Source organism: Elgaria multicarinata, chromosome 10, assembly GCF_023053635.1.
Source record: "Elgaria multicarinata webbii isolate HBS135686 ecotype San Diego chromosome 10, rElgMul1.1.pri, whole genome shotgun sequence".
Classification (NCBI taxonomy): Eukaryota; Metazoa; Chordata; class Lepidosauria; order Squamata; family Anguidae; genus Elgaria; species Elgaria multicarinata.
The window spans coordinates 47,410,914-47,436,120 of NC_086180.1; the positions used below are offsets into that span (position 1 = coordinate 47,410,914).

Genomic DNA, 25,207 nt, shown 5'->3' on the forward strand with positions numbered 1-25,207 from the left:
ACTTAGGTCTAGAGAAGGGAGAAGGACATCAGAAAAGGGAAGGGAATTGTTGCCCTGGTATTCATTTTTCTGCTACCTGTCACTTCCCTGTTAAAATGAGACAACACAAACAGAGAGACCACAATCTTTGACCAGACTTCCAGTATTAGAAAAATAGGGCAATACAGCTTAGAGATTGATGAAATTACTGCATTGCATTGTGCAAAAATATTTAGCCACATGTGGTACACAATGGGAGAATTCATCCCAACGTATCAATGTGGCTCATGAATTGCTTGCCTTCAACAATCATCAATCCAGTTCTATCTTGCACTGAAATAATATAAAGATCAAGACAAATCCACAGCAAAGCCATTTTTACATTAATATATATATATATATATATATATATTAGAGGGTTTTCATTCTGTGAGTGCTGTGCCAAAAATGGGAAGGCCATTTCAAGCATTTTTCATCCCCTACAAAAGGACTGCATTCCGACGTCACTTTAATCCATGATGGATTCATGAACTACGAACAGCAATTTATTTTTGAAATAGTCCACAGTGCCCCAACTCATGAATGGGTGAATAAACTACTGTTTGTTATTAAATTTCTCTGTGTAATTTGACTCATTCGCCTGCATGCAGTCCTGCCCGAACATGCTGGTATCCCATCTTCCCTTGCGGTGCTTAAGCCCATTTAAGCCTCCCACCCAAGCACGCAGTACCCTGTCTAAGCTATTGGCAATAACACAATACTGTGTTTAACTCATAGAAAATACCAGGTTTAAGCTGTTCCCAATATTGCAGTAGCTCATTCGCTATATCACAGTTGTGCATTTAACCCATAGACACTACTGCAGTAGCACACTTTCGTTCATTTGCTATATCGCAGTTGCGTATTTAACCCACAGACATTACTAAAGTAGCTGGTTTAAGCTGTTTCCAATACCACTATTCCCTGTACACAGAGCAATGCCGGCGAGGAGCGGAGTGGTGGAAGCAATCTGAACCACTCTTCCTGTGTGACTCTACAGGTGAACAAATTAACCCATGGTGCCCGAGAGGTGCCCAACCATAACCCATGATGGGTTAAATAACCTTTGCTGCATAACTTATCAGAGTGAGTTATTTTGGGCAAATAAACAGTCGTGGATTAAAAAATCCCTGAAAGACAACAGTATAACACGTGATGGGTTAAATAAACCATCGTGGTTTATTTAACCCATTGTGAGTTACTGTGTCATCAGAATGCAGTGAAAGTGTCTCTTTTTGGCATCCTTTTTGAAAGGCACAAAACTGTTTGCAAGTGGGCAAGTGTTGGAGACTATACATCGGGAGGGACCATAACTCAGGGGTAGAACACATCCTCTGCATACAGAAGACTGCTGGTTCGAACCCTGAGGACTCTAGGCTGGGAAAAACTCCTGCCCATTTCCAAAATACATGTATTTGTTATTCTAAAATAAGTATGCAAGTGTGTATTTCGATAAGAATTTACGTACTGAGAAGACAATACAAATACTAGTTCCTTGTCATGTGTATTGAAACCAACATATATGGAAGTAAGACCATGCTTGCATTACATACAATACAAACATCGAGGTGTTTTTCTTTTACGCAAGAATGAATATCCACGTATAAATATGTAACATGAAAATAAGTTGTCAAAAATTATGTCTTTGATTTGGCAAAACTAGTTCTTGAGTAATTAATTACACATTTGTGCAGGGTTGGTAAACCTGTGCCCCTCCAGATATTGCTGGACTACAACTTCCATCATGCCTGACCACTGGGCATGCTGGGCTGGGGCTGAGAGGAAATGGAGTCCAACAATCTCTGGAGTGCCACAGGTTCCCCAGTCCTGCTTTAGCGCATGCCAAGTCGTGATGAACTTTTTTTTAATCAATTATTTTTACAGCCTCAGCAAGTGAAGATCCAGTATTGAGTAGACCTTTTCTAATCAAGTCAAATACCTCTGTGATGTGTTCATAGTGACTTTATACTAAGCTGCCTGATTTTGCAACTGGGTTACCATTTTCTTCCCTACTATATGTTCACAAACTCTCTTTTTGATATGCAAAAGCATATGTTTTGGGGGAATGAGGGACAGCTGCTCAGTTTCAACTAAAATCCATGTGACTTCAGGGAGCACTATGGTGTCATTTCTCTGTTATTAAACTCTAGTATCCAGAGGTCTTTCCCTAGGTAACAGCCTCTTCTCTTTAAGACATTAAAAAAATAAGAAATCTAAATTTTAAAACATACCTGCCCAATTATGAGAGGAACTACAACTGTCATGAACAGCTGTGAGAATATAGATGAGAAAGGCACAGAGGAGGACGATCCAAGCTATGAGAGAAAATAAAAGTGCAAAGTTAATATGGAATTTTAACTACTAATGAACTACCAGTGAGCTTGAACATTTAGAGATATAAAACTTAAAAGCTGTTAAAATCTGCATTTGTGTCTGCACCTATGCATATGTGCCTGCATTAAGTATAAAACACAAGGCAATTCTAGGAGTAAGTATGTCCTATTTCTGCAAGCTCTATACTGATCACATAAGAATACCTCTCAAAGATAATACAGCCAACATAATCATTCCCCAAAAAATGACTTGAAAGGCCGATTGCTCTTGTATAGTCTCACTACAAAGAGTCACCAACTATGATGGTACTACATACATTCACCAGTACCAACTACAGCTGGGTCAATACCAGAGTGTACTGCTCTGAATCCTTTAAGACTTTCATCACTTCTTTATACTCTGTACGCTGACAATGCACTAGAAATATACTTGTTTTATTGCTGGAACTAGAACCAACGTTTTATGATTTGGGGAAGGACATTTACACCGCCTTCCCCCAAACCTAATATTTCTGAGTCTTCTCCATCCTAAGCATGGCAGAGCTGCTTGGGAACCTAGAGGTTTGATGCCAGCACATGTGCAGTAGCTAGGGCTGTTTTGAGAAGAAATGGTAATTATTTCATTCCCCCCTTCACCTCCAATATATTCTAGCAAGGCAGGATTCTCTCATTTGATAAATTCTATGGATAAATGGACCACTGTATACTTGGTGGGTGAGTGTGACTCAAGTAACATGCAGGTATCAATAATTTACTCAAATAGATCATCATTATTCACATACGTAGGCTCACAATTACATTGTAATTAACCACATGGCCAAAAATAGGAATAAATTTATGGATTACATGATAAAGCATTAAGCAATGGGACATTTCTCAGCACATTGCTAACAGGATTAGATATGATCAAGGCATCCTGAAACTCTTCTGCCATTCCCATTTCTAGGCGTCTTTAAAAACAGCATTACTAGTTTTAACAATAACTGCCGAAAGAATCAGTGGGTTTATTTCCATTCAAACTTACAAACAGAACAAAAACACCAAAAGATAAGATAGATTTATTTGTGGTAGCGCAAGTCATATTTCTCAGATTGAAATCAACTTTCATACTCTTACTTCTTTCCCAGACCAGCTGTTCAATTTCTGTCCTTTTTGGCAAAGAGGACAAATATCACAGCTGTGGTATCCTCCAAGGAAGATGCTGCATCTGTAACTGCCACAACTGCATTAGTGGAGTCAAGATGAAACACTTTGTATCAGCTGAGCCAAATTTCAATCCCTCATCCACTTGTTAAGCCCACTTCAGAGGCAGTCGTCCCCAGGACTATGCTTCTCAGGACATACTTAGCATGCTTTTACCAGATTGTGTGCTCTTGCATCTTCCTAATCATATTGAGGTTGTGGGATCTCTAGCAGAACATCTCCAGGAATTCCACATAATAGAGAATATAGTGACTAGGCTGCTACCTGGGACCAGCCCAAGTGAATGTACACCAGTTGCTGGTGACCATGAGTTTTTCCATTGTTCTTTTCTCAGCAAGTAAAAAAAGGAGAGGTTTTTACATTACTCTTACTAACGTAAGATGTGCATCAAGATGTTGCCCAAAGTCATGAAACATTGCAAATGCTCAGATGTCTAGGCATCTATTCAAACCCCTACTCCTTCTGGCTAATCATATATTTGTGGTGGTAACATTTGAAAAGGTTCTCAGTATTTGGTTAGAGACAACCCAGTTTAAATGACACATAAACAGTCTTTGTTAACATCCTTACAACACAACATTGTGACTATTGCCGTCTATTAGCATCCAGGCAATTCTTAGCTTTAAAGGTCACCAAAGCCTGGGTCTGGCATATATTTAGGATCTCCTATGTCACAGCTCATTAAGGTCATACAAGAAGCCTTACTCCACATACAAAGCACATCTCTGAAGGAGCCCTACAAGAGGGCTTTTCTGCCAGAATTTTTTTTTAAAAAAAAGGCATTCTCAAAGGCTTTGATTTTGCTTAGCATATCAAGCTGTACTAATTGCGATGATTGTTTATGGCTGGTAAAAGAATCATGTCACCTTGAGCACTTTTTTTATTGAAAAGATAACTAATAATTTTAACAAATACATTAAAAACAATTTGGTTAATATTTTAATCTTTCTAGGTATTAATGAATTTATCATATGATCATGCAGCTGATTGGTATTACTTTTTTCTTGAGATAAATAATGTTAATATTTTTTCAGAAGGGAAAAGCAAACATTTTACTTTAATAAGTAGAAAATACTATTATCAACTGCTTACTAAGCTTTTATCTTAAATAAATTTGCACTGAGATGCAGCAAGATTAGAAATGGCAGCTGGAAGAATTGCAGGATTTTTTCTATACATATAATAAATTTAACATCATACTCAAAACAGGCAAATGCTAAAACATTGTGCTATATATTGACCAAACGTGAATTACAACTCATCTTCCTTTCCCCCTCCTTTCAGATTCCCCCCCCCAGAACACACAATCAAATGCTTTTAGAAATGCAGCTAAGCCTTCTTTCTAAGAATAATGCAAAACTGCACTTTTCACACTATTCACAAAATGATTGATACAAATTAAAGAACTTAAAGAAAAGGGACTGAATATATCAAGAGAGAGGAATATGCTAAGGACACAGAAAGCTTCTGCTAAGATAAAAATGTTGTGGTAGTTCCTTTACATATGATAATAAAAAGCAAAGCTTTTTGAGGGATTTTTTAAAAAGTGCATTTCCTTTGGAAAGCTTCTTTTTCTGTTTAGATATCAGTTGTTTTTATCCATGTGATATGGTATGACGTACATAAAAGACAATGTCTACCAATACAAATAATAATAAAATAATAATAATAATAATAATAATAATAATAATAATAATAATTTATAGCATGAACAAGGAACAGAAAGCTTGATGGCGCTATCTAAGGCTGGGGGAAGAGTTCTCTTGCAAACACTTTTCACCAAATTTGGAGCAAGGCAGCAACATTTCATCTCCTCAACTAATTGAGATTTTTCAGGAGTGCAGCAAAATTTTCTCACCAGGATTGGGAGGCAGCTCACTATTAGCAACAATGATAGGGTTTTTCCCTTTTTTTGCTGCTGCAAGCAGCAAAAGAAAACAACGCTTTTCTTTCAGTGGCCTTTGTTTCTCCCATAATGCCCAGGATGTAGTGCTGTTTCAGGGCAAGTGTGTGTTGAGGAGGGAGGGGAGGAAATGTCAGTGAGGACCACTTTTTTGTAGTGGGTGCCACTGCCACCAAAAGTAGGGGGTTGGTGTTGTTGCTACTTTTGCCACTACTAGCAGCAACATCAGGAAGCAAAACGAAGAAAAAAGAAAAGAAAAATGAAGACACCTGCCACTGCTAATGCTTATGAATCTAATGGCAAATTATGTGGCCCTGAAAACTCATGCAAATGCCTTCCCAAATCATTGCCCATGAAGGGTCCATTAAATCACTCATGAAGGTCCCATTACACTTGGGGTTCTGTTTTAGGAGTGCTGGTTCCAGGTTTTGAGAGCCCTTGGGCAAGACACCCTCCATGTTTAATCTTTGTAAACTGCCCAGAGAGCTTTGGCTACGGGGAGGTATATAAATGTAATTAATTAATTAATAATAATGGGCCTTTCCCTCAGTGAGTCTGTCTTCTCACTACCATTGTCACCAGTTGCAATTGCTCCACAACGTTTTTCTCATCATTGCTATCGCTTGCTTGCCAGGAACAGAGCCAGTAAACATGTAGTCAGTCTTCTCTCTTCCACCATTGTCTGTGCCAGAGTGAGAGGCAGGTGAACAAGCAGGTTGCCATGGTGAAGAACAACTTGGGGGGGGGGGCTTTTGTCAGTGGGCTCCTGCTAGGGTGCAGGCCCTTGGCAGGTGCCCAACCATGACTGCCCTTGACACCAGCCCTGAGTTCTAGGTTATGCAGATGGGGACCCTCGGTTTCTATTAAGTACCAAAGGATCAAGTACTACAAGAAGGACTGCAGCGGAGCCAGGGATCGCAGGCTTGAGGTGCCAGTACTTTTTGATTAGCAGGGACCAGGATGTCATCTGCCACCACTCTCAGACTTCCCTGTTCCCTCTGAGCTGAGTTGCAACCTTCACAGTAGTTGGTGGAAATGGATTTTCCAAGCAACAATAAATTGCTATGATATATCTCCATTGTAATGCAAAGTATTTTGGGGTGGGGTGGTCTTGAATGGGCAATTAACACCTATTAGTTTTACAAAAGACCTGTTCTTTGTGGAGATGAAAACTACCAGCACTTTTTTTTTGAAAAAAAATATGTATCAACATATCTTCCTGCATTTTTGCACCCTCCTTGGGGATGAGACTGTGGGAATTGGCATGATGAGCGCCTGCACTTCAGCACTTACAACTACACCACTGACAGGGACCCAGTTCGCACAACACAAGGGTGCTTAATAAGCCACCAGTGGCTTGTTAACCAGCCCTGAGCATGCCAGCTCATTTCCCTAATTACCCTCACTGGGTGCGGGTTGCCATGAGGTGCAAACCCAACGAGGGTAATTAGGGAAATGAGAAGGCATGTGACTGGCACACGCAAGGGTAGTTAACAGGCTTATTAACCACCCTCATGTCGTGTGAACCCAGAGTCAGCTAAATTGGCCCTCATCCTATACACTTGGTTCAAGGTTAATCTCATCCAAGTAGTATTTTCAAGTACAGTTGTTCACTTTCTACAAAATGAGTAAATCATAACACCTTCTCTGGGACTTCAACATGTTCAGTATTATATATCTGGTTGGGTTTCAATGTTATTTGGAAGAAAAGTTCAATAAAACTTTATTAGAGGAAGCTTAATCAAAGTCACTGACAAATGGCTTTTAAAATTGAACAGCTTGGAAGATACTGTTTGTTACATAAGGTCACAATTATCTGAGGTCCCAGCAGTTCCATCATTGTTTAAAGAAATCATGAATATTTTTCTGAAAAGGAATTAATCCAATATTAAGCTCTGTCACAGTATTGTCAAAAATAAAACTGCCTTACATTTAATACCATTCATTTAAGATAATACATTATTTATGCAAAATGTATAATTTATTTTAAGAATTCACTTTTGCCTTTGTGTATTTCAACATATCTTTAATAACTTAGTTAATATTACTTGTTTTACATTAACAAGTATGTGCAAATAAATAAGTTTGAACTATTGAATACCGTCAGGAATTAATTTTGTGCAAATAGGGCAAAATGTAAACTCTGATCAATAAATGTAAAACTATCTTGTCTTATTAAATTATACATATAGATTAATATATTCATTATTGTTCCTGCTTTGGAGGCTTGAGAGCAGTACAGAAGGGGAAACAGAAGTAAAAGCCACTGCTTCTGGGCCCTTTTTGGCTCAAGACAGAAGGTAAAAATGTAAGTAATAAATAATAATAATTTTCATTATTTTTTAAAAAATGAATTATAAACACTATATTATAAACACACACACACAGAGTATTTATTCACCCTTCCACTCTGTAACCCACATACTCACCAACACATATAAACAAAAGAGTAGTCTTCAGCCTAAGGCAGCAACATGACACCTCCTGATCCCCCTGAGAGTGCAAATGAAGGGGCTAAGGGCTTGCAGGGGAAAACTGGTGGAAGACAGTGCTTAATCCTTCTCGTGCCCATCACCAATTCTTCCTTGCTAATCATTCATGTTTTAAAAATGTTTTACCCTTTTGTTCACCACTCCGAAATCTGTCTTAGATGTGGAGCAGAATAGAAATGTTGTAAATAAATAAATAAAAATCCGCCCCCTCACATTAGCTTAGCTCTGAAAAAATAAAGGCACCCAGCTGCCAAGAAAATGGGAGTTGGAGGGATTTGAGCAGGGGAATTGGCAGAGGCAGGAAGGATTAAACATCATTCTCACCAATGAATCCTTTCCATACATACCCCCAAGTGTGGGGTTGGGACTACAGGTTTGCTGGGGGAAATGTTTAACATGGTCCTTAGGCAGAGAATTCCAGATCCCCAGCCACACTCAAAGCAGGCCGTTTGGAGTGAGGGAATTCCCTTCTCAGTACCTAGAAACAACTGCCTGAAGAGGTACTCTTCATTGATTTCATGGTTTATCTTTATATTTGATTGTTTTTAACTTTTATTGTAAGCTGCCTGGATGGCATATAAATGCCACAAACAAACAAAATAATCCAATAGCCATTAAACAAGTTGGAGTAAAGAAAGAAAGGTAAGAAACTTGCCACTTTCTAAGAGCCACACCAATGGTTGCAGACTGCGGCTGTGTTTGGACAACACAATAGTCAATGGTGGGTTAATAATCAACTCCACAGTTCGAGGGGTACATACATTATAATCAACTGTGGTGTGGATTACGGCTAGCGTTGAGCTGACTGCTAGTCAATGGTGTGTTTGATTGTTACACCCCCTGCCTTCTCTCTCCACCTCAGTCTTCCCATCAGCCATTGAGAGTTCTGCCGTTCTTGCCAGGAGACTCTGTAGTTGCCGAAAATAACCAACTGTGTGTGCCGAAATAGTTAACTGTGCCTGACACACGACACCAATGATTGTTCAAATAATCAACTCTGCACAGCATTGGTTATTTGCGTTGGATATTTCAGCTAAATAACCAACCATGGTGTTGCTGACAGACGACACACTAACCCACCGTTGAGTATTTAATCCACCACTATTTAAACCTCTGCTGGTTACCATATCATCCGAACCTAGTCACTGTGTTTGTACCAAAATATTTTTGCACTAGTGATCCTCTCCTCACATTTTAAAAGATACCTGCATTTTAACCTTCCAACATTTCTTTTAAACATAAAATTACACCCATAATACTTTCCTTGCAGCTCTCAATCATATGAGCAATACAATAGTAAATCCCCCAAATTATGTCTGCATGCAGCCCTGAGTACAGTTTTGTAAGAGGGAAGAGCAGACTGATGAATCAGAAAGGGCAGAAATGAAGGCATGGACTGGGTAAAAGGTGTAATTAGGCATAGGAAGGGGAGGGGATAATGGATAAGGACTAGCAACAAACTTTTTAAAAAGAATTATTCAAAAAAACCCCACAAATTCTCTATCAGAATCCAGATTTTGTCAATGCAGAAATCTTTTAATGATATGGATCAATGAGGCATAATCATGCATAGATCAGTATATTTACTTTTAAAATTTGTTTGTCAGCACGACCAAAAATGAAAGGAGCGGACAAGGGTAGGGCAAAACATTTTCCTTCTGACATGGTGGTGTACTTCACTTCCCTGGAAAATCCTTCATCTCCCTAATTCATTCCACTAATTAAAAAATAATGTAGAAACCCACATTTTGGAGTCAGACCGATTCCCAAGGAACAGGATGAAGAGTGGTGCGCCCCTGATTTACGGGGAAATAACAAATGTATTCTGAAGTATGCCTGGTTAGATTTGAAAATAGCAAATGGAAGAAGAGAAAGTCCACCCACATTCTTCTTATTCTTCATCCATTTCTTTTATGAATTGCTGGATTTGGTCTGGTGACTTGGTGGTGTCTGAGGCAAAACTAACAAACGTCTTCCAGCAGAATCAAAATCCTTTTTTCAAACTCACATACAGAGCACTAAGTAACGAAGATGACCTTTGAGAAACATAGAATAAAGTCTCTTGACCTCATTCTGGGAATGTAATTCAGCCAAATCAATGGTTGGTTGAACCATGATTTGGCTGAATTACACAAGGCTGAATTGCCTTCCGCTTGGAAGATGTGCAGCAATCAAATGTGAACAAGGTTTTGGCTAATGGATCCCAATGGCTTTAGTGACTTGTCATCTTACATACAAGGTATCACAGTCCTTTTAAATGCAAAACAGGTACATAGTGTTAGCTTAACAAATATAACATTGCATTTATGTGGACAAAGCCCTTCCTGTCTTCAGGCTGGTCAGACTCACTCTGATTCTGTGCTGCCCCTATATTTGAGGCTGGCACCATGGGTCACTACCATTTCACACTTGCCAAGACCTGCAGAAAATCCATTAAAGAGAAAAAGATGGATAGTTGCACAATGCCCAGTGTAAGGAACCCTCTGTCTGGGTGCAATCTTATGCTACCATTCAAAAGGAATCTGTCTTTTCCTCTTTAAAGGATATTTTTCTGGTATGGAAAAATATGGAAGGAGAGTTACAAATGGACCTCTTGTAAAAATTCTGCCACTACCTAACAGGCAGTATATTACACAACAACAACAATAAATATTAAGATACTCACAAAAAGCAGGAGGAGCAATGGAGTTATAACAATGCCCTGGAAGAAATCAAGAGTTTTATTAGTTTGGAAAAGATAACTTTTTCTTTGTCACATCAAATCACAATGCATGAAAATATCAGACATCCCACTGATAAACTTTATTTATTTATTTTAGCATTTTTATCCCGCCCTTTAACCAAAAAGGCTCTCAAGGCAGTTTACAAAAATATTTATTACGACAGAAATATTTTATATATAAACTACACTTTCATCTCAAAAATGACTTCAGGGCAGCATACCAAAAACTCTCCTCTTGAAAGAAAAGAAAAGAAAAGAAAAGAATACAGTAACATAAAAGCATCCTAAAATTTAAACATCAAGCGTAAAATCAAAAGGTATAAAATTATTTCAACCAGCTAAAATAATACAAACTTGAATCTAAAAATGTAAGAATTCTGAAAGTTTAAAAAAGGCCTGTGAAAAACAAAAGTTTCATCTGGTGCCAAAAAGACAACAAGGTTGGCACCAGCCATAGCTCCTGTCGGAGAGCATTCCGGAGTCAGGGAACAGAAAAGACCCTCTTGTTTGTAAATGTTAAATATACTTTACTTATGGAAGTCCTTCCTCTGATGATCATAATACACTGGCAGGCTGATATGTGTGTCTTCTTACAAAACCAATGTAATGTTACTTCTGCAGTGATGTGTTGATATGTCCCCTTTTTAATCATATGTGCTGATGTAGCAGGTTTTACATTCTGGATATAAGTCATGCTGAAAGCTTTAATGTTTAAAATCTTTGTGAACAAGGAAAGTTCAGCTTTTTACCTAGGTTGAGGAGTGAATGATTTCCTTTAACAGTAATTAAGAATATAAACTATCTCTTCTAGATTCATCTTTCCATTTTGAAATTTGACATCTCCCTCTCCCTTTAGATATACCCCATAAATATGCAGGTCAATGCCTTGTAGACCCTTCCAACCAATGTCTTCTACTGTCTTAATAAACAGCTTCTTCCATAGAGAAGACAGGTGGCTTACTATCATATTGTCTGAGCTGTGGCCCTCTCCTGAGTAAAGTCTGCATCAACCGTGATGAATTAGGTGTCGCGTGATTTTGTAATGTAAACTGATATCCCCTAGGAAGTGAGTTGAGATCTCAGAACTCATTTCACTTGATTAGACTCCATGTCTCCGTAGTGGGAAGGCAAGTCTTTCATCTAATTTAGTCACACAGGACCACTTCAGCTCTCCACATCCCCCAGGCAAAGGAAGGCAAAAGATTTGTTTTCTTCAGTGACAGCAAAGAGGTTTAAGGCTGATCATTGGGCATAAGACAAGATTTTAAGTCTCATGAAGACAAAGCTTAAGACGAAGTTTTAGGATTGGGAGATAACATCACAAGCATCATCTTCACAACAGCAAATGGCAATTCTCACTTCACCCGTTCCTTCATACTTCAATACTTAATAATAAATTAATAAAAACAGTCTGCTACTCAATGCATATTAATTCACAAACCCTACATAGCCCCTCTGTTCAAAACGAAGATTACTTTTCCCAAAATATTTGTTAGGCATCTTTTTTTTTTAATCTGCTCTCTCTCTCTTTAAAAAACAAACAAACTTATTTTAATCTAAACTGCTCCAGTTTTTGATCTGGATTTAAATCCTTGCCCAGCCATATTTTCCTTGAGTTACCTTGACATGAAACTCTTTAAGTTCTACACTTGTAAAAAGAGAATATTCATGACATCCATTTACAGGTGAGCAAAGATGAGGCAAGGGCTAAATATAAAATACACATGCTGTTAGCTACTATGGATGGGCCTTAGTGCAGGGCAGACTATAAACTGTGAGAAATAGAACAACACAAATCTGAATTCCTTACCCAAATGTTTTAATTTATTTTGGATCACATATTTATTTAGATTTCAAGCCAGAGTCATGTGATTTGAGGGTTTTGAGTTTGTAGGAGCCTAGGCTCCTCAACAAGATTCCAGCCCCTTTCTCTGGAATCTAGACTTTTATTTGTGGAGATAAGGATAAGACCATAAGGCTATGTAGGGGTTCACCTGGAATACAAATACAGCTAAAGTGAGAACAGAATGTGTGTGAGCAGGCATACCCCACCCTGAAACGACTCCATACCCAATGCTGCATCAAAGACCTTCACACATTGAGCATGAAGACCTGAATAGGGGCTGGTAAGCATGTTCCACTGAATGAGCTTACAGAGCTCCAATGATTGGGAACGCTGATCAGGCAGGGGGGTCCAGATCGCAGGAGCTCTGCCTGCGCGTTCAGCCAATGACGCTTACAAGCTCCTATGCAGGCCTTTGTGCTGAACATCCATGAGGTAGCCAACGTTGCGAGGACACTTAGGGGCAGGACATGGCTGCTTGGACAGTTCCCATCTCCACTTTATCTATTTGTGTTACAGGTGGATGCCTGCATAGGGTTTGTATTCTATCAAATTGATCAGTAAGTGGCCAATGAATGCAAATGGCACAGGAATAACTAACAAGCACTAGACATTTATTATTCTAAACTACATAAAATTTAAAAACGTAGTTAAATAACTCTAAAAGTATTAAGCTACCTGTCTGGGAGTTCTTGTTGTTCTGTCCTGATCCCTACCATGAGCACCCTTATTTATGTTAATTATTTACTTATTACATTTTTATCACACCCTTCCTCCAAGGAGCTTGGGGCAGTGTACAAAGTTTTACCTCTCCCCATTTTATCCTTATCACAATCCTGTGAGATAGGTTAGGTTAAGAAGTTTCTCTCAAGATTTTATTGTTTATAGCCAATGGCCATCACAATACAAACACAAAGCACACAAGTATAAAACAGAAACATTTGATACAATAAAATAAGAAGTTGTGAATTCAGGATCACCCAGTAGGCTTATATCTGAGTGGAGTTTTAAACCCAGGTCTCCTCAGTTTGCCACTTGAACCATCAGTTCATATTTCACTATCATTCTTAGCACCCTTTCATCACAAGCGCTTTGGCTATTAGCTTGTTTCAAGTCCATTCTATCTCCAAAGGTGTGGGACTAAGTAGTATTAAGTTTTCAAGAGCAATTTAAAGAAACCTTTATTTATTTAGTGCATTTTATTCCACTTTTACTTCAAGCAGTGCAAGGTGACATGCACAATTCCCCTCATTTTATCCTCATAACAATTCTGTGAGGGAAATATAGTCTGAAAGAGTAAGAGTGAGCTTCACTGTTGAGGGAATTTGAACCTAGGTCTCCCAGTTCCTAGTCTGACACTCTAACTGCTACACTACACTGTTATATAGACCATGAGTCACAATGAAATAAATAACATGTAATAAGATTTTGAAAATGCCACTCCTACAATAGATTAACATCAGCCAGCAAAAGTGAGCTCAAATTTAAAAAAATTTTTACTACTGAAGTGTAAAGTTTGCAGAGAGATAAACAGCTGATATCAGGTGAGGTTCTGCAAAAAGGGAGGGGAGGGAGAGAGGGAAGGCAGGAGAATAATGTTTTTAGAAGTGATATATGCTTAGCCAGTTCTGAACATTATTCAGTATATTTTCCAACATTTATGAGGGGAAGCACAGAATAACCATATTTATATTTCACATGCATTTTGAAAGAAATGTTCTTATACAGAAGAACACAGTTTTCTCATAAATGAAATGGATATTTGTAATTCCAACAAATTGTAACTCTCCACCTTCTGCCATGACTTTATTGTCATCCGCAGGAAAAGATGAAATGAGAAGAACTTGTTTCAGTTCTACCACCTTCAAGGCAGCCAGTTTTACTGAAATACTGGAATATGCTGGATAGTTCCTGGAGGACTTCATAGTGAGAGTGGGAGGAGTCAGGCCAGCTCTGCCTAGCTTATATTGTAAACCACCTTGGGAAGGCCAGTCTTGAAAGGTAGCTAAGAGTGCAATCCTATGCATGTTTAGTCAGAAGAAAGTCCTACAAATTCTAGTATACCCCAGCCAGCCATGCTAGCTGGGGGATGCTGGGAGTTGACGGGCTTCTAGATCCTCTTACAAGAGGAACCGCAGGTTTAGATATTTGGTTATGTGCTTGACTTAGGAGTGAATGGGGTGAATTTGTTTTTAACTGTGCATATTTATTGTTTTATACTGTATGCTTTTATCTGTACGCCGCTCTGAGATCTTAATGATATAGGGCGGGATATAAATGTTTTAAATAAATAAATAAATCTGTGGAATTATGAGTGAATGCCTCTAGGTTGTTATTGAAATGCCAAGGAACATAGAGGGATATTGTGATATGTGACAAAGCATGTGGGAAAACTAGGGAGCACCCACACTGGAGATTTTACTACACCTAAAATTGTATTTTGGGAAAGTCATTTGATGCTTGTGTTTGGTTAAAAAGGTAAACAAATGCATACTAAAGTTTGCATAGTCTAAGTGTAAACTACATTTTTACTCTACAGTTTTGAACCCAGTTTTATTGCCTAATGTCATTATCCTTTTGTAAGGCACACCTTAAAATTTAAGAGGTTACATTGGTTATTCAGAACGTCTCCTTTCGTTCCTAGTCCTACTGTTTCAGTATGAAATGCTTGAATTCCAAAGCAAATATAGATATCTGTATGGTATGAAAACTATGACCTTACAGTGGGTGCCATAAAAAAACAAGAAAAGGTAAACGGATAATCACTTTCTATCACAGGGCACACAAATGCGATTAGTAAAATAAATCTGTTTTAAAAAACCCAAACACTTGATGGTTCTTCCCTCTACTGTGCTTTTTGTGCAAGTGCTGTCAAATTATGCAGCGTATGGAGATATAGAGATTTTAGCCAACACTACTTTGCACAAACTGAGCATCTGCCCTTGTAGAGGCAAGGTCACTGAACAGCAGAGCATTCTCAAAGTTAGGGTGGTATGTTACGCTTTGTGATGCAGCCCGTAATGGAGTCAAAGTTGTAAAGTGATTGCCTTTTACCATTCTGAAGAAAAACTTTCAAGAAATCCATTTACACCTCTGATGTGAAAGACCGACAGAATATATTTCAATGATTTTAGTGGGAAGGAAAAGAGAGGAAAAAAATTCACAGCCTGACCCAAAATGCTCATACAAAGAATGATTCTGCATAGAAGCAGTCACATCATGAAGCTGTAAATGCACTTTTCTTTACAGTGAGGATCATCTAACATGTCATATTTTAGAAAGCCAGTTACGCTTTCCTAAAAGGGAAACTAGCACCGAGGGATAGACTTTTATGACATCTTCTGCAGAAGATAAAACCAACTTATTTCCGTTTCCAATATTAACTTGTGCAGGGAACTGGAAGATGATTGGTTTTCAAAGTATGTATAATACACTTATAATTTACCAAACCTGATTACACTGGATTTAAAGCTACAAGAGTTAGAGCATAATCCTAAAGCCAATAGAGTTAGAACCCCACCCCCTCATGGAGCTGGAGGTGTTTACGCACACACATTGATGCTTCTTCCAAGAGGAGTGGTGTTTGTTTGTTTATTTATTTATTACATTTTTATACCGCCCAATAGCTGAAGCTCTCTGGGCGGTTCACAAACCGTGAACCGTGTCATGGCAGAGGGCCCAATTGTTCCTGGGTGAGCAAAGTCCTGGAACTGAGTGTTACATGGTGGGCCAGCTTTGGATCTGCTGACCTGTCAGCTACACCAGCTTTGAAATCATTCTGGCTGATTCTGTTAAGAGAATCCTGCTTCAGAGATTGAGAATCAAAGCATAAACTCTAATTCTTAAACCACATACTCTAGAGCAGGAGTGAGCAACCTTTGGCCCTTGGGCTGCATGTTGCTCCTGGCGTAATTTAAAAGCTCTCTGCAAACAATCATTTCAGACCTCTGGCAGGAGCAATTTGTCCCTTGCCCAACAGGCTACTGGCTGGAGAGGAAGGAAGAGAGACATTTTGTGGTTAAGCAGCATGGTTAGCGTGTTGTCTGAACCAGGCCAGAGAGGGGGTGGGTGGTGGTATGTCAGAAAATAGGGTTTGGGAGAAGGAGAAAGAGGGTGGAGGAGTGGGGCAGGGCTGGGAAAGAAGTTAGCCTGACCCACTGTAACTTTGGCTATTTGGTGGTATAAAAATGAAATAAATAAATAGTCCCCCCTCATCACCAGCATCACTCTCCCCGACAGATTACCCCCAAGGGAACGTGGCCCTTGACTGAAAAAAGGCTCCACACCCCTGCTGTAGAGCCACCCCACTGACATCTATGGATTTACTACATGACTGCTCTCTATTCATAAAAAAAAATCGCAGCCTCTCTGTCTGTAGTCACTCAAGACTGACACTACCTTCCTTAGCAGCTCCCCATACCTTGAATTGTGCTTTTACCAATGGAAAAGTCTTCCATGGGAAAAACTAGCATTATAATTGGCTAGCTAAGGGGAGTATCCAACGGAGTTCACCTGCAAGGAGCCAGCCCTACCAATTCAGTTGCATAAGTAGTACACACTGCTTACAAAAAGGAGATTTAGCACTTCTGGGAGCAGCCTGAACAGGTCAGGTTGGCAGAGCTCACAAAGGAGAGCGAGCATCTCCACTTGTTTTGGAGATTGTACCTGGAAGTGCTAAATCTCTGTTGCATAAGCAGTGATTGCTGGTTACGCAACGGAATCAGCAGGTCTGGCAGCTCATGGAACAGAAGCAATGGTGGGTGCCGCTCGCAGAGGGGCTGCCTTGCTAGCCTGTGTTTATTTTGTTCTCTCCCGCTGCGCCTGACTATCACTGGGCAGTCCAGAAGGGAACAAGTTGCCGATTTAGCTAGCCAGGTAAGATCAGCTGACACTGGAAAGAACAAGTAAGCCAAAGAAAGAGATTCCATACCCATCATACTCCTCTGTCTGTTTGGTAATTTTAAGAGTAACTAATTTTCCACAATACAGTAACACCAGAAAAAGCCAAACCCCTAACCAAGTAATTCTTAAATATTTTAAATAAATCAAGGAATATTCTACTCCTTAGAACAGCTTAATTCAACTATATTTAAAAATGGTTTCTAACACCTTAAAATGTTTATTTACAAAACTGGTTTATGAAGCAATTTTTAAAAATGAGTTTTATTTTCCGTTTATTAATAAAGTGTACTCTGTACTTTTATTATCTGAGAAATACATTTATTTCTCCATGTAACATATAGATGCCATAGATACCCTTTAATTCCCACACACACACTATATCCGCAATTAAAAATATCTCATATACAGTGAAAATAACACAGGATCTTCCACAGGAGGTGGACTAGGTTTTTCATATTTGGTGAGTGTTGGTGGGATGAGTGTTCATTTGGTGGATGTCATGGTGGAACCATAAGCAGACTGTGACATGTGGTGACACCAACATTATTAAAAAATATAAAATTGCAACCCCCCCTTTTAAAGCCATGAATATTGGTAGCCATTAGTGCATCTGGTGATACCTGTCCTGAATCTCCCACCACCAGCTTCATTGCATGTTCATGAATTCTAGCATTAAGAGAGAGGGGGGGGGGAAAGTTGTTTCTATCCATTTTCTCCACACAATGCATAAATTAATAAACCTCTATCATGCACCTCATTTTTTTCTTAACTAAAAGCCCCAAGCATTGTAATTTTTCCTCATAGGGGAATTGACAATATCCCTTTTGAGACCAATGATGAAAACTGTACACAATATTCCAAGTGTGGCTGCATTATGATATTGGCAGTTTTATTTTTGATCCCTTTCCTAATGATTTCTAGCATGGGATTCACTTTTTTCCACAGCTGCCACATTGTGGTGATTACCTCAATCCTCCTGGTCAGTCACTGTCAGCTGAGATCCCATCAGCACATATGTGAACTTACTTTTTGCTCCAATGTGCCCTAATGTGCATCACTTCATACTTATATTGAACTACATTTGCAGTTTTACTGCCCATTCACCCATCTGAAGGGATCCTTTTGGAGCTCTTCACAATCCCATGAATAATTCCGTGTTGTCAGCATATTTTGCTATCTTGCTGCTCACAACTAACTGTAGGCCATTTATAAACAAGTTAAAAAGGACTGGTCAGAATAAAGATTCCTAGAGAACTCAATTTCTTACATCCCTCTTTTATTCCTACTTTCTGCTTCCTGTTCTTTAACCATAGCAAGACCTGCCCTCTTATCCCATAACTCTTAGATTTACGCAGGAGCCTCTTTGTTTTTTCCCATTTGCACTATTTTCAACACATCTACAAGTTATTTAATATTTTTTTATATTTCTGTTACCTTTATTCACTAGTTGTGTGTGTGCAAATCAATGCTTTTTAAAATTTAGGGATGATATACTTCTAGAGTAAACAACCAAAAAATAATAATAATAAAAAAAAACCACTCTAGTTTATTTACATTTGATTTAATTTATAATATTACAATACAGGGTTTGTGAATTGACCACTTAATCATTTTTAAGTTAACATGCAGCCATGTCTGAATTTTATGCATTCTTTTTGTTTGCTTTTGGCAAAAGACACAACGCTAAAAAGTTGTGCGTAATTATAATTTCAGAAATACATGCAACTTTCTATATTCTAAGTCAATTAAAAACGACAACTGTGACAAAAGGTAAAAATAGCCCTCCAAAGGGCCCCATGTTTGTATTTTAATGACTGGATTATAAAATCAGAAATGCAATTGTGAGACAACCATTACTTTATTAGAGGGGACGTAATCTGCCAACTTTAATTTTAGACAGTGGGATTATGCCCTGGGCAATGCAATCCCAATCGGATGCTTCGTGCATTTCTTTCCCCTGAGACACCAGCTTTAGTGCTCTCTTAAGAGGAAGGACTGGATCATTAACACAGCTAGTCACATCATATGCAAAATGCAGTACTAGCGTAAGATGTCAGAAAGGGATAGTGTTTCTACCATTTACAAAATAGTCACCTTGGGAACAATTTCACCTGCTAGACACAGATACGCACACACCAGAATCTTTGCTGGTAGGTCAGGCATACCAATCCAATGGCCCTCTTATGCCAATGCCAGCCTGACATATCACCATCTTAGCAGGAGAAAATAAAGATCAAAAATTGCAGGAGAAACAAAAACTTACATACATATACTGATTAACACCACAGCATCCCTACAAATTCTACTGCCACTCCTCAATCACAATGGTATGCACATGTGATATCTCCATTAGCCACGCAGGGAAGGCATTAAGTAACACACAGCTACAGCAGGAAGAACAAGATTAGGTTACCCTACCCAATTCATACCACTTACACATACAAGCATGTCTCTGTTCCAGATAATGATGCCTTCTCCCATCAGAGCCTCCCACTGCTGATAGATAAGGAGGCTTACATGCAAAACCCAGAGTCTCCCCACAAAGCTGGAGTTCTGATGGCATGCCAATGATTTCACACAGACCATATTCAGAACATTGCACTGTATTACATAAGAAGAGTTATGCTGGATCAGACAAAGGGTCTATCTAGTCCAGCACTCTGTGGCCAACCAGCTGTTGACCAGGAATGCATAAGGAGGACATGGGTGCAACAGCACCCTCCTGCCTATGATCTCCAGCAACTGGTATATATAGGCTTATTGCCTCTGATACTGGAGGTATCACATGGCCATTAGGACTAGTAGCCTTTGATAGCCTTTTACTCCAGGAATTTATCCAACCCCCTTTTAGAGCCTTCCAAGTTGGTGGGAATCACTACATCTTGTGGTAGTGAATTCCATAATTAAATTATGTGCTGTGTGAATACTTCCTTTTCTCTGTCCTGTATCTCCCACCAATCTGTTTCATGGAATGACCCCGAGTTCTGGCATCATGAGAACAAGTGTTTTGTGGCACTGGCAATGGGAAGGGTTGTTCACTACAAAAATAAAAAAATACCGTATTTTCCGGCGTATAAGACGACTGGGCGTATAAGACGACCCCCAACTTTTGAGAAGATTTTCCTGGGTTAAAAAGTCATCTTATACTGGGCGTATAAGATGACCCCCAACTTTTGAGAAGATTTTCCTGGGTTAAAAAGTAGTCTTATACGCCAGAAAATACAGTACTCTCTACAGGAGGCAGCACCATGGCATTTTTTTATTTAACATTTTTTTTGGCCTTTTGGCCTTCAAGATGGCTAGTTCAGTGGGGAACCAGGTGTGAATAAGTCTCCTCCCTGGGAAATGACATGAAAAGGGCAAAGATTAACTTCTTTGTTTCTTTCTAACAACTGCAAATTTGCATGGAAAATAAGAGAGAACCCATGAATCCCACTCCACAGCACTAAATATTACCATGTGGCCATAACAGCAGACAGAAGAAAGACACATGGTGAGGTCTTTGTAGCCCAAGACATGCCCTCTTTGCCCTTCTCCAGTTCCATTATGACCAAGCCACTGAGATCAGAACCGAATCTTAGTGGAGCTCTAGCTCTGTGAAACAGCACAGGCATAGCACAGAGGAGATCCCTGGATCAATTGCTGGCTAAGACTCTCAAGAGGAAGAGTTGGGAATAGACACACATGAACACATGAAATAGCATAGAATGAAAGGTGCCAGGACTAATGTTGAGTCATATTTTTTATTGAACAGCATCATTTATGGAGTAAGTTCTGACAGTGTCGTAAACGTAGAGGAAAAGGATAGCCAACCTTTTGTTTTTGCAGGGACACTGTGCCTTTGAAAGCTGCATGACAGACACAGGAGCAACAAGCCCAGCTTTCCCCATCATGATAATTCTATGTTGGGTTATCCTGTACTTGTTATATTTTTGTCTTTATGGTCTCTGGAAAGTCACAGGAACTCTCCAAGAACAAAAGGCTGGCAAAAGACAGCGGAACACCTTGTTTCCCACTGGTCATTGCTGCTGTTGTAGGACTTTGCTTGTGGTCTCCCTGACACTGGAAGGTGGGAACGATACTTGCTTCTGCATACGCTGGAGGTCTTCCTAGTTGCCTGTGGAGAGATATGGGGATAGTGAACAATAACTAGTAGCAGAAGACAGTTCCAGTGATTAAAGTATTCATGAGGGATTGTGCAGGACCAATTGAGAAAGGGTTTTGCCAGCTAGGTGCTCTTCTACTCTAGGTGTCCATTCTCCCACTGGTGCTCCCCTGATCTCAATGTTTAGAGATTCACAGTGTAATTATTGAGCCAATACTCACCATCCAAATGTAGGAAGTTACACTGGAACTCTTGTTTTTGTTATTTGCTCTATGTACACCCCATCTCTGATCTTGCAATGAAAAACAAACAGACCATTAGTGTTCAGCTAGCAGTGGTGGGTGCGCCTCCCTGTTTTTCTCAATGGTGTGTGGTAAGAGCTTAACCTAGCGTTGGAGGTTTGTTGTTTTTCCTGCAGTATTTAGTTACGCTTTGCCTCTGATGTGGGAAGCACTGCTACAAACTGTTGAGTAATGAACAGCTGTAAAGCAGTACACTCTTTTCCAATATTCAAAGGTCAAGGGGTGACACGCTGTGGGTGTTTGATAGTGCTCCGCATACCCATGTTTTTTCTTGGTGGTTTGGTAGGGAGGAATGGAGGACATGCAAGAGCGCTATTTCCCCCTCTCTAGTAAATTGTCTTTCCTAGCTTACCTTAGTTGAGTGTTTTTTCCTTGCAGTGCCATCAGCAATAATGAAACTGAGATTCATGGGGAGTGTTTTGGGGTTCCAAGGCAGAGTACCTGCAAGAATTCTGAAAAGACAAGCATTATTCATCTTTCTTTCACTTTTTTGTGTTTTCCCTGGTTGTTGCATGTTTGGTGTTTGTGCAAAATGCCCCATCAACTAAGACCAGGTCTACACCAGCCATTTATTCCTGAATAATATCCAAGTTGTTCCTACCAGGCCGCATGATGTACAGCTGATCCCACTGTGATCTCGAGTCCACCACTCAGTTATTCAGGAATATCACTGACTGGATTTGTCATGTTTTTTCTGCCTATCTTGCTACAATCCCGAAGTCCACAGCTGGTGTGCCCCGTTTGCCAAGCTGTTGCTGTTCGAAGCGAGCAAGTCCCATTCTATTCAATGGGCCTTACTAAATGTGCATAACATTGCAGCCTTAACTGCAATCTTACGCCCCATAGAAAAGCATAATTTGAGGACAGAGTTGGTCTGAGTTTTACTTAGAAAATACAGGTATGTAATATTAAAAATGTTAAACATCAACAATAGAAAAGTATGGGCAGGTTACAATTTCAATAATCAAATATTTAGTCCAGATAATGGAGGGTAAATGATTTTTTGAAATAAAAAAGGTTGAGGAATAGTTTAATTTCAATGTAAGAATAATTTTGTATTTATAAACATAAACACAATTATAAGATTTTAATACATCACACACACACAAACACAGATGTGAGAAATTCTTTCTTCCAGCAGAGGGCATCTTCTACACACTTGAAAATCTTCTCCTTAGTTGCAGGGAGACAGTTTTGTGTATACTAGAAAGCGAAACTGACATAAATATAAGGATAGGTGATATCCAGCTCTGAAAATGGTATTTAGCTGGGTCATTGGGTCAATCCTCTAAGACCTTCCCTATGAAAGCAATGTTGGAATGACTGGAGTTTGAATAGTAATTATGCAGAAGTTACTTCTGGTGGATTATTCGTTTGGAAACAGATGGCTAGTATAGCATGTTAAATGTTAGGTTTACATGAGCAATATTCAGAAAATTCAAGGTCACATAGGCTTGCCTAATTAGAGGGAAAGGATGTTGTGTTAGTGAGAGCATGCCATTCACAATTAACAATAAAGCTATAACCTGGTGCAATCCTGTGATGTACAACGTTTATGTACTGGTTTGGGAATAAACTTCCTCAAGGTCAATAGAAAAAAGGAAACACAACAAAACTGGATTAATGGGTTTTGCTGCCAGGATAATACAAAAGGAAAGAATTGTGCAGCTACACCTGCCTGCATCATCAAATGCATCATGTACTGCAACGTCCTCATGTTGTCATTGGGTGAAGTATAATTTAAATAGTGTTCTACCCAAAGTGATGTTCTGACAGGGTGAATGTGAAGCACTCTCTTTTGAAAATTAGCCAAAAGCCACATTGCCAAATAAAATAGAAATTTTATTCTTGATTTCAAATACTATATATGCCTTTTCCACTTATGTTTTCATTCATAGAATAAATAAACATGTATGCAGGTACACTATGTGTACAATCCAACATTTGAAGGTTTCATTGGTGAAATTCCAATGAACTTAGGCTTTTTGAAACAGAAGTCCAACTCTGCCCCCTCCCCCTTTGAGTGCACAGAACATGTTGTATGTAGACATACTGTCCCTACCCTTTTCTATTAATAAATTACCAAAGGGGGGGGAAAACCCTGTGATGTGACAGGTGGATTCTGGCTGTTCTTCAACACTTTCAATTCCAGCAAATAAAAATGCCGGGCAGTATCCTACCTACACTGCGCGCATACTAGTGGAATAGAACAATATTGCAACAAGTATTTTCTCAGCGTTTTAACAATCTATTAACTTAATTTTAACTTTGCTGTTTTAAATTTGTATTTTAAATCGGTATTGAATTCTGCATTGTTGCTCAATTTTATTGTTTGTTTTATATTTTTGAATGGCTTCCATGGTTTTAATTTTTGTAAATTGCACAGGGATCTTTGGCTATTGGGTAGTATAAAAATACAATAAATAAATAAATAAACTCCACTGGCTTGGCCTATACTGGAAATGAGCATTTCTGCTCATTTCCAGGTTTATTTCAGGAACCACTAGTTCCTGTTGCACTAGTGGTCCATTCAGCTGGCACAACAGAACAAACGGAGATGCAGCAGCAGTACAGGATACTGTCCTAAGAACTCAACATTTTGATTACTGTACTGGAGGGCGACATCATAAATCATATCACCAGGCTGGTATTACTTTAGTATTGCTGATTAATACCTGGCAAAAATACTTAGGTTTGCGATGATGTATATGCTAATTCAGTAGCATACCATGTAATACTGAAATTAATTGAGTGTTCTCGCATCCTTAGGATTAAAAATATATATATGTAAAAATGAAATTATCTTCTACACTAGGTGGTGCTATGCCACTTTCCAGAAAAGACACCTCTAACTAAAAGGAAGTTTTATTATGCTCTTGATTTCACATTCTGAAATTTAGATTAGGATGTTAAGCCATTTCTAAATGGTGACAAGGGCAATGCATGAAATGAAAATAAGACACCATGAAAAGACAATTATTTCTGGCAGATATTCTTTTTCTAGAAAGTAAAATATAACCCACTTCCAGAATGGCTTCTCATCACTATTTCTGAACCAGAAGTATACAGCTTTTCTAAGCAAATAGTTTCCACTATCAGTCAGTCATCCTATCCCGTTTCATTTCTAATTTACAACTAGGAAGTCTTCTCTTTTTATCTCTACCTAATAAATTGAAGGTTATTGCAAAGTTCAAATGACATATTTTTTATCAAAAGAAATATAAAATTTTCATGTTTGAATGTATACATACATTACAGGATAAATTCACACACGACACTTCTTGCCTTAGGGTAAGACGCTCTCTATTTTTAATTTTAAGAGAAGCTTAGCGCAGAAAATTTTATATGAAAACATTTGAGTGACATTTGTATTCAGAAATTATC

General features: G+C 38.9%; 1 protein-coding gene and 1 long non-coding RNA gene across 4 annotated transcripts in view; both read right to left on the reverse strand.

The window, feature by feature from the left end:
- The window catches only part of SLC10A7 (solute carrier family 10 member 7), a 158,559-nt gene that overhangs the window by 51,931 nt on the left and 81,421 nt on the right, over positions 1 to 25,207 (reverse strand). For 2 of the 3 annotated variants that reach the window (XM_063135687.1, XM_063135688.1), the window contains exons 6-7: positions 10,615 to 10,650; positions 2,250 to 2,333 (exon numbers count right to left, since the gene is read on the reverse strand). In XM_063135687.1, coding sequence (XP_062991757.1) covers positions 2,250 to 2,333; positions 10,615 to 10,650 — 120 coding nt within the window. Of the gene's footprint in view, positions 1 to 2,249; positions 2,334 to 10,614; positions 10,651 to 22,075; positions 22,276 to 25,207 lie in introns of those variants that run through there. The other variant, XM_063135689.1, reaches the window with a different exon arrangement.
- On the reverse strand, positions 21,146 to 21,550 carry LOC134405055 (uncharacterized). Its single transcript, XR_010025922.1, has 2 exons — positions 21,433 to 21,550; positions 21,146 to 21,316 (listed from the first exon to the last, which is right to left on the reverse strand). It is a non-coding gene; the product is annotated as an uncharacterized LOC134405055 (long non-coding RNA).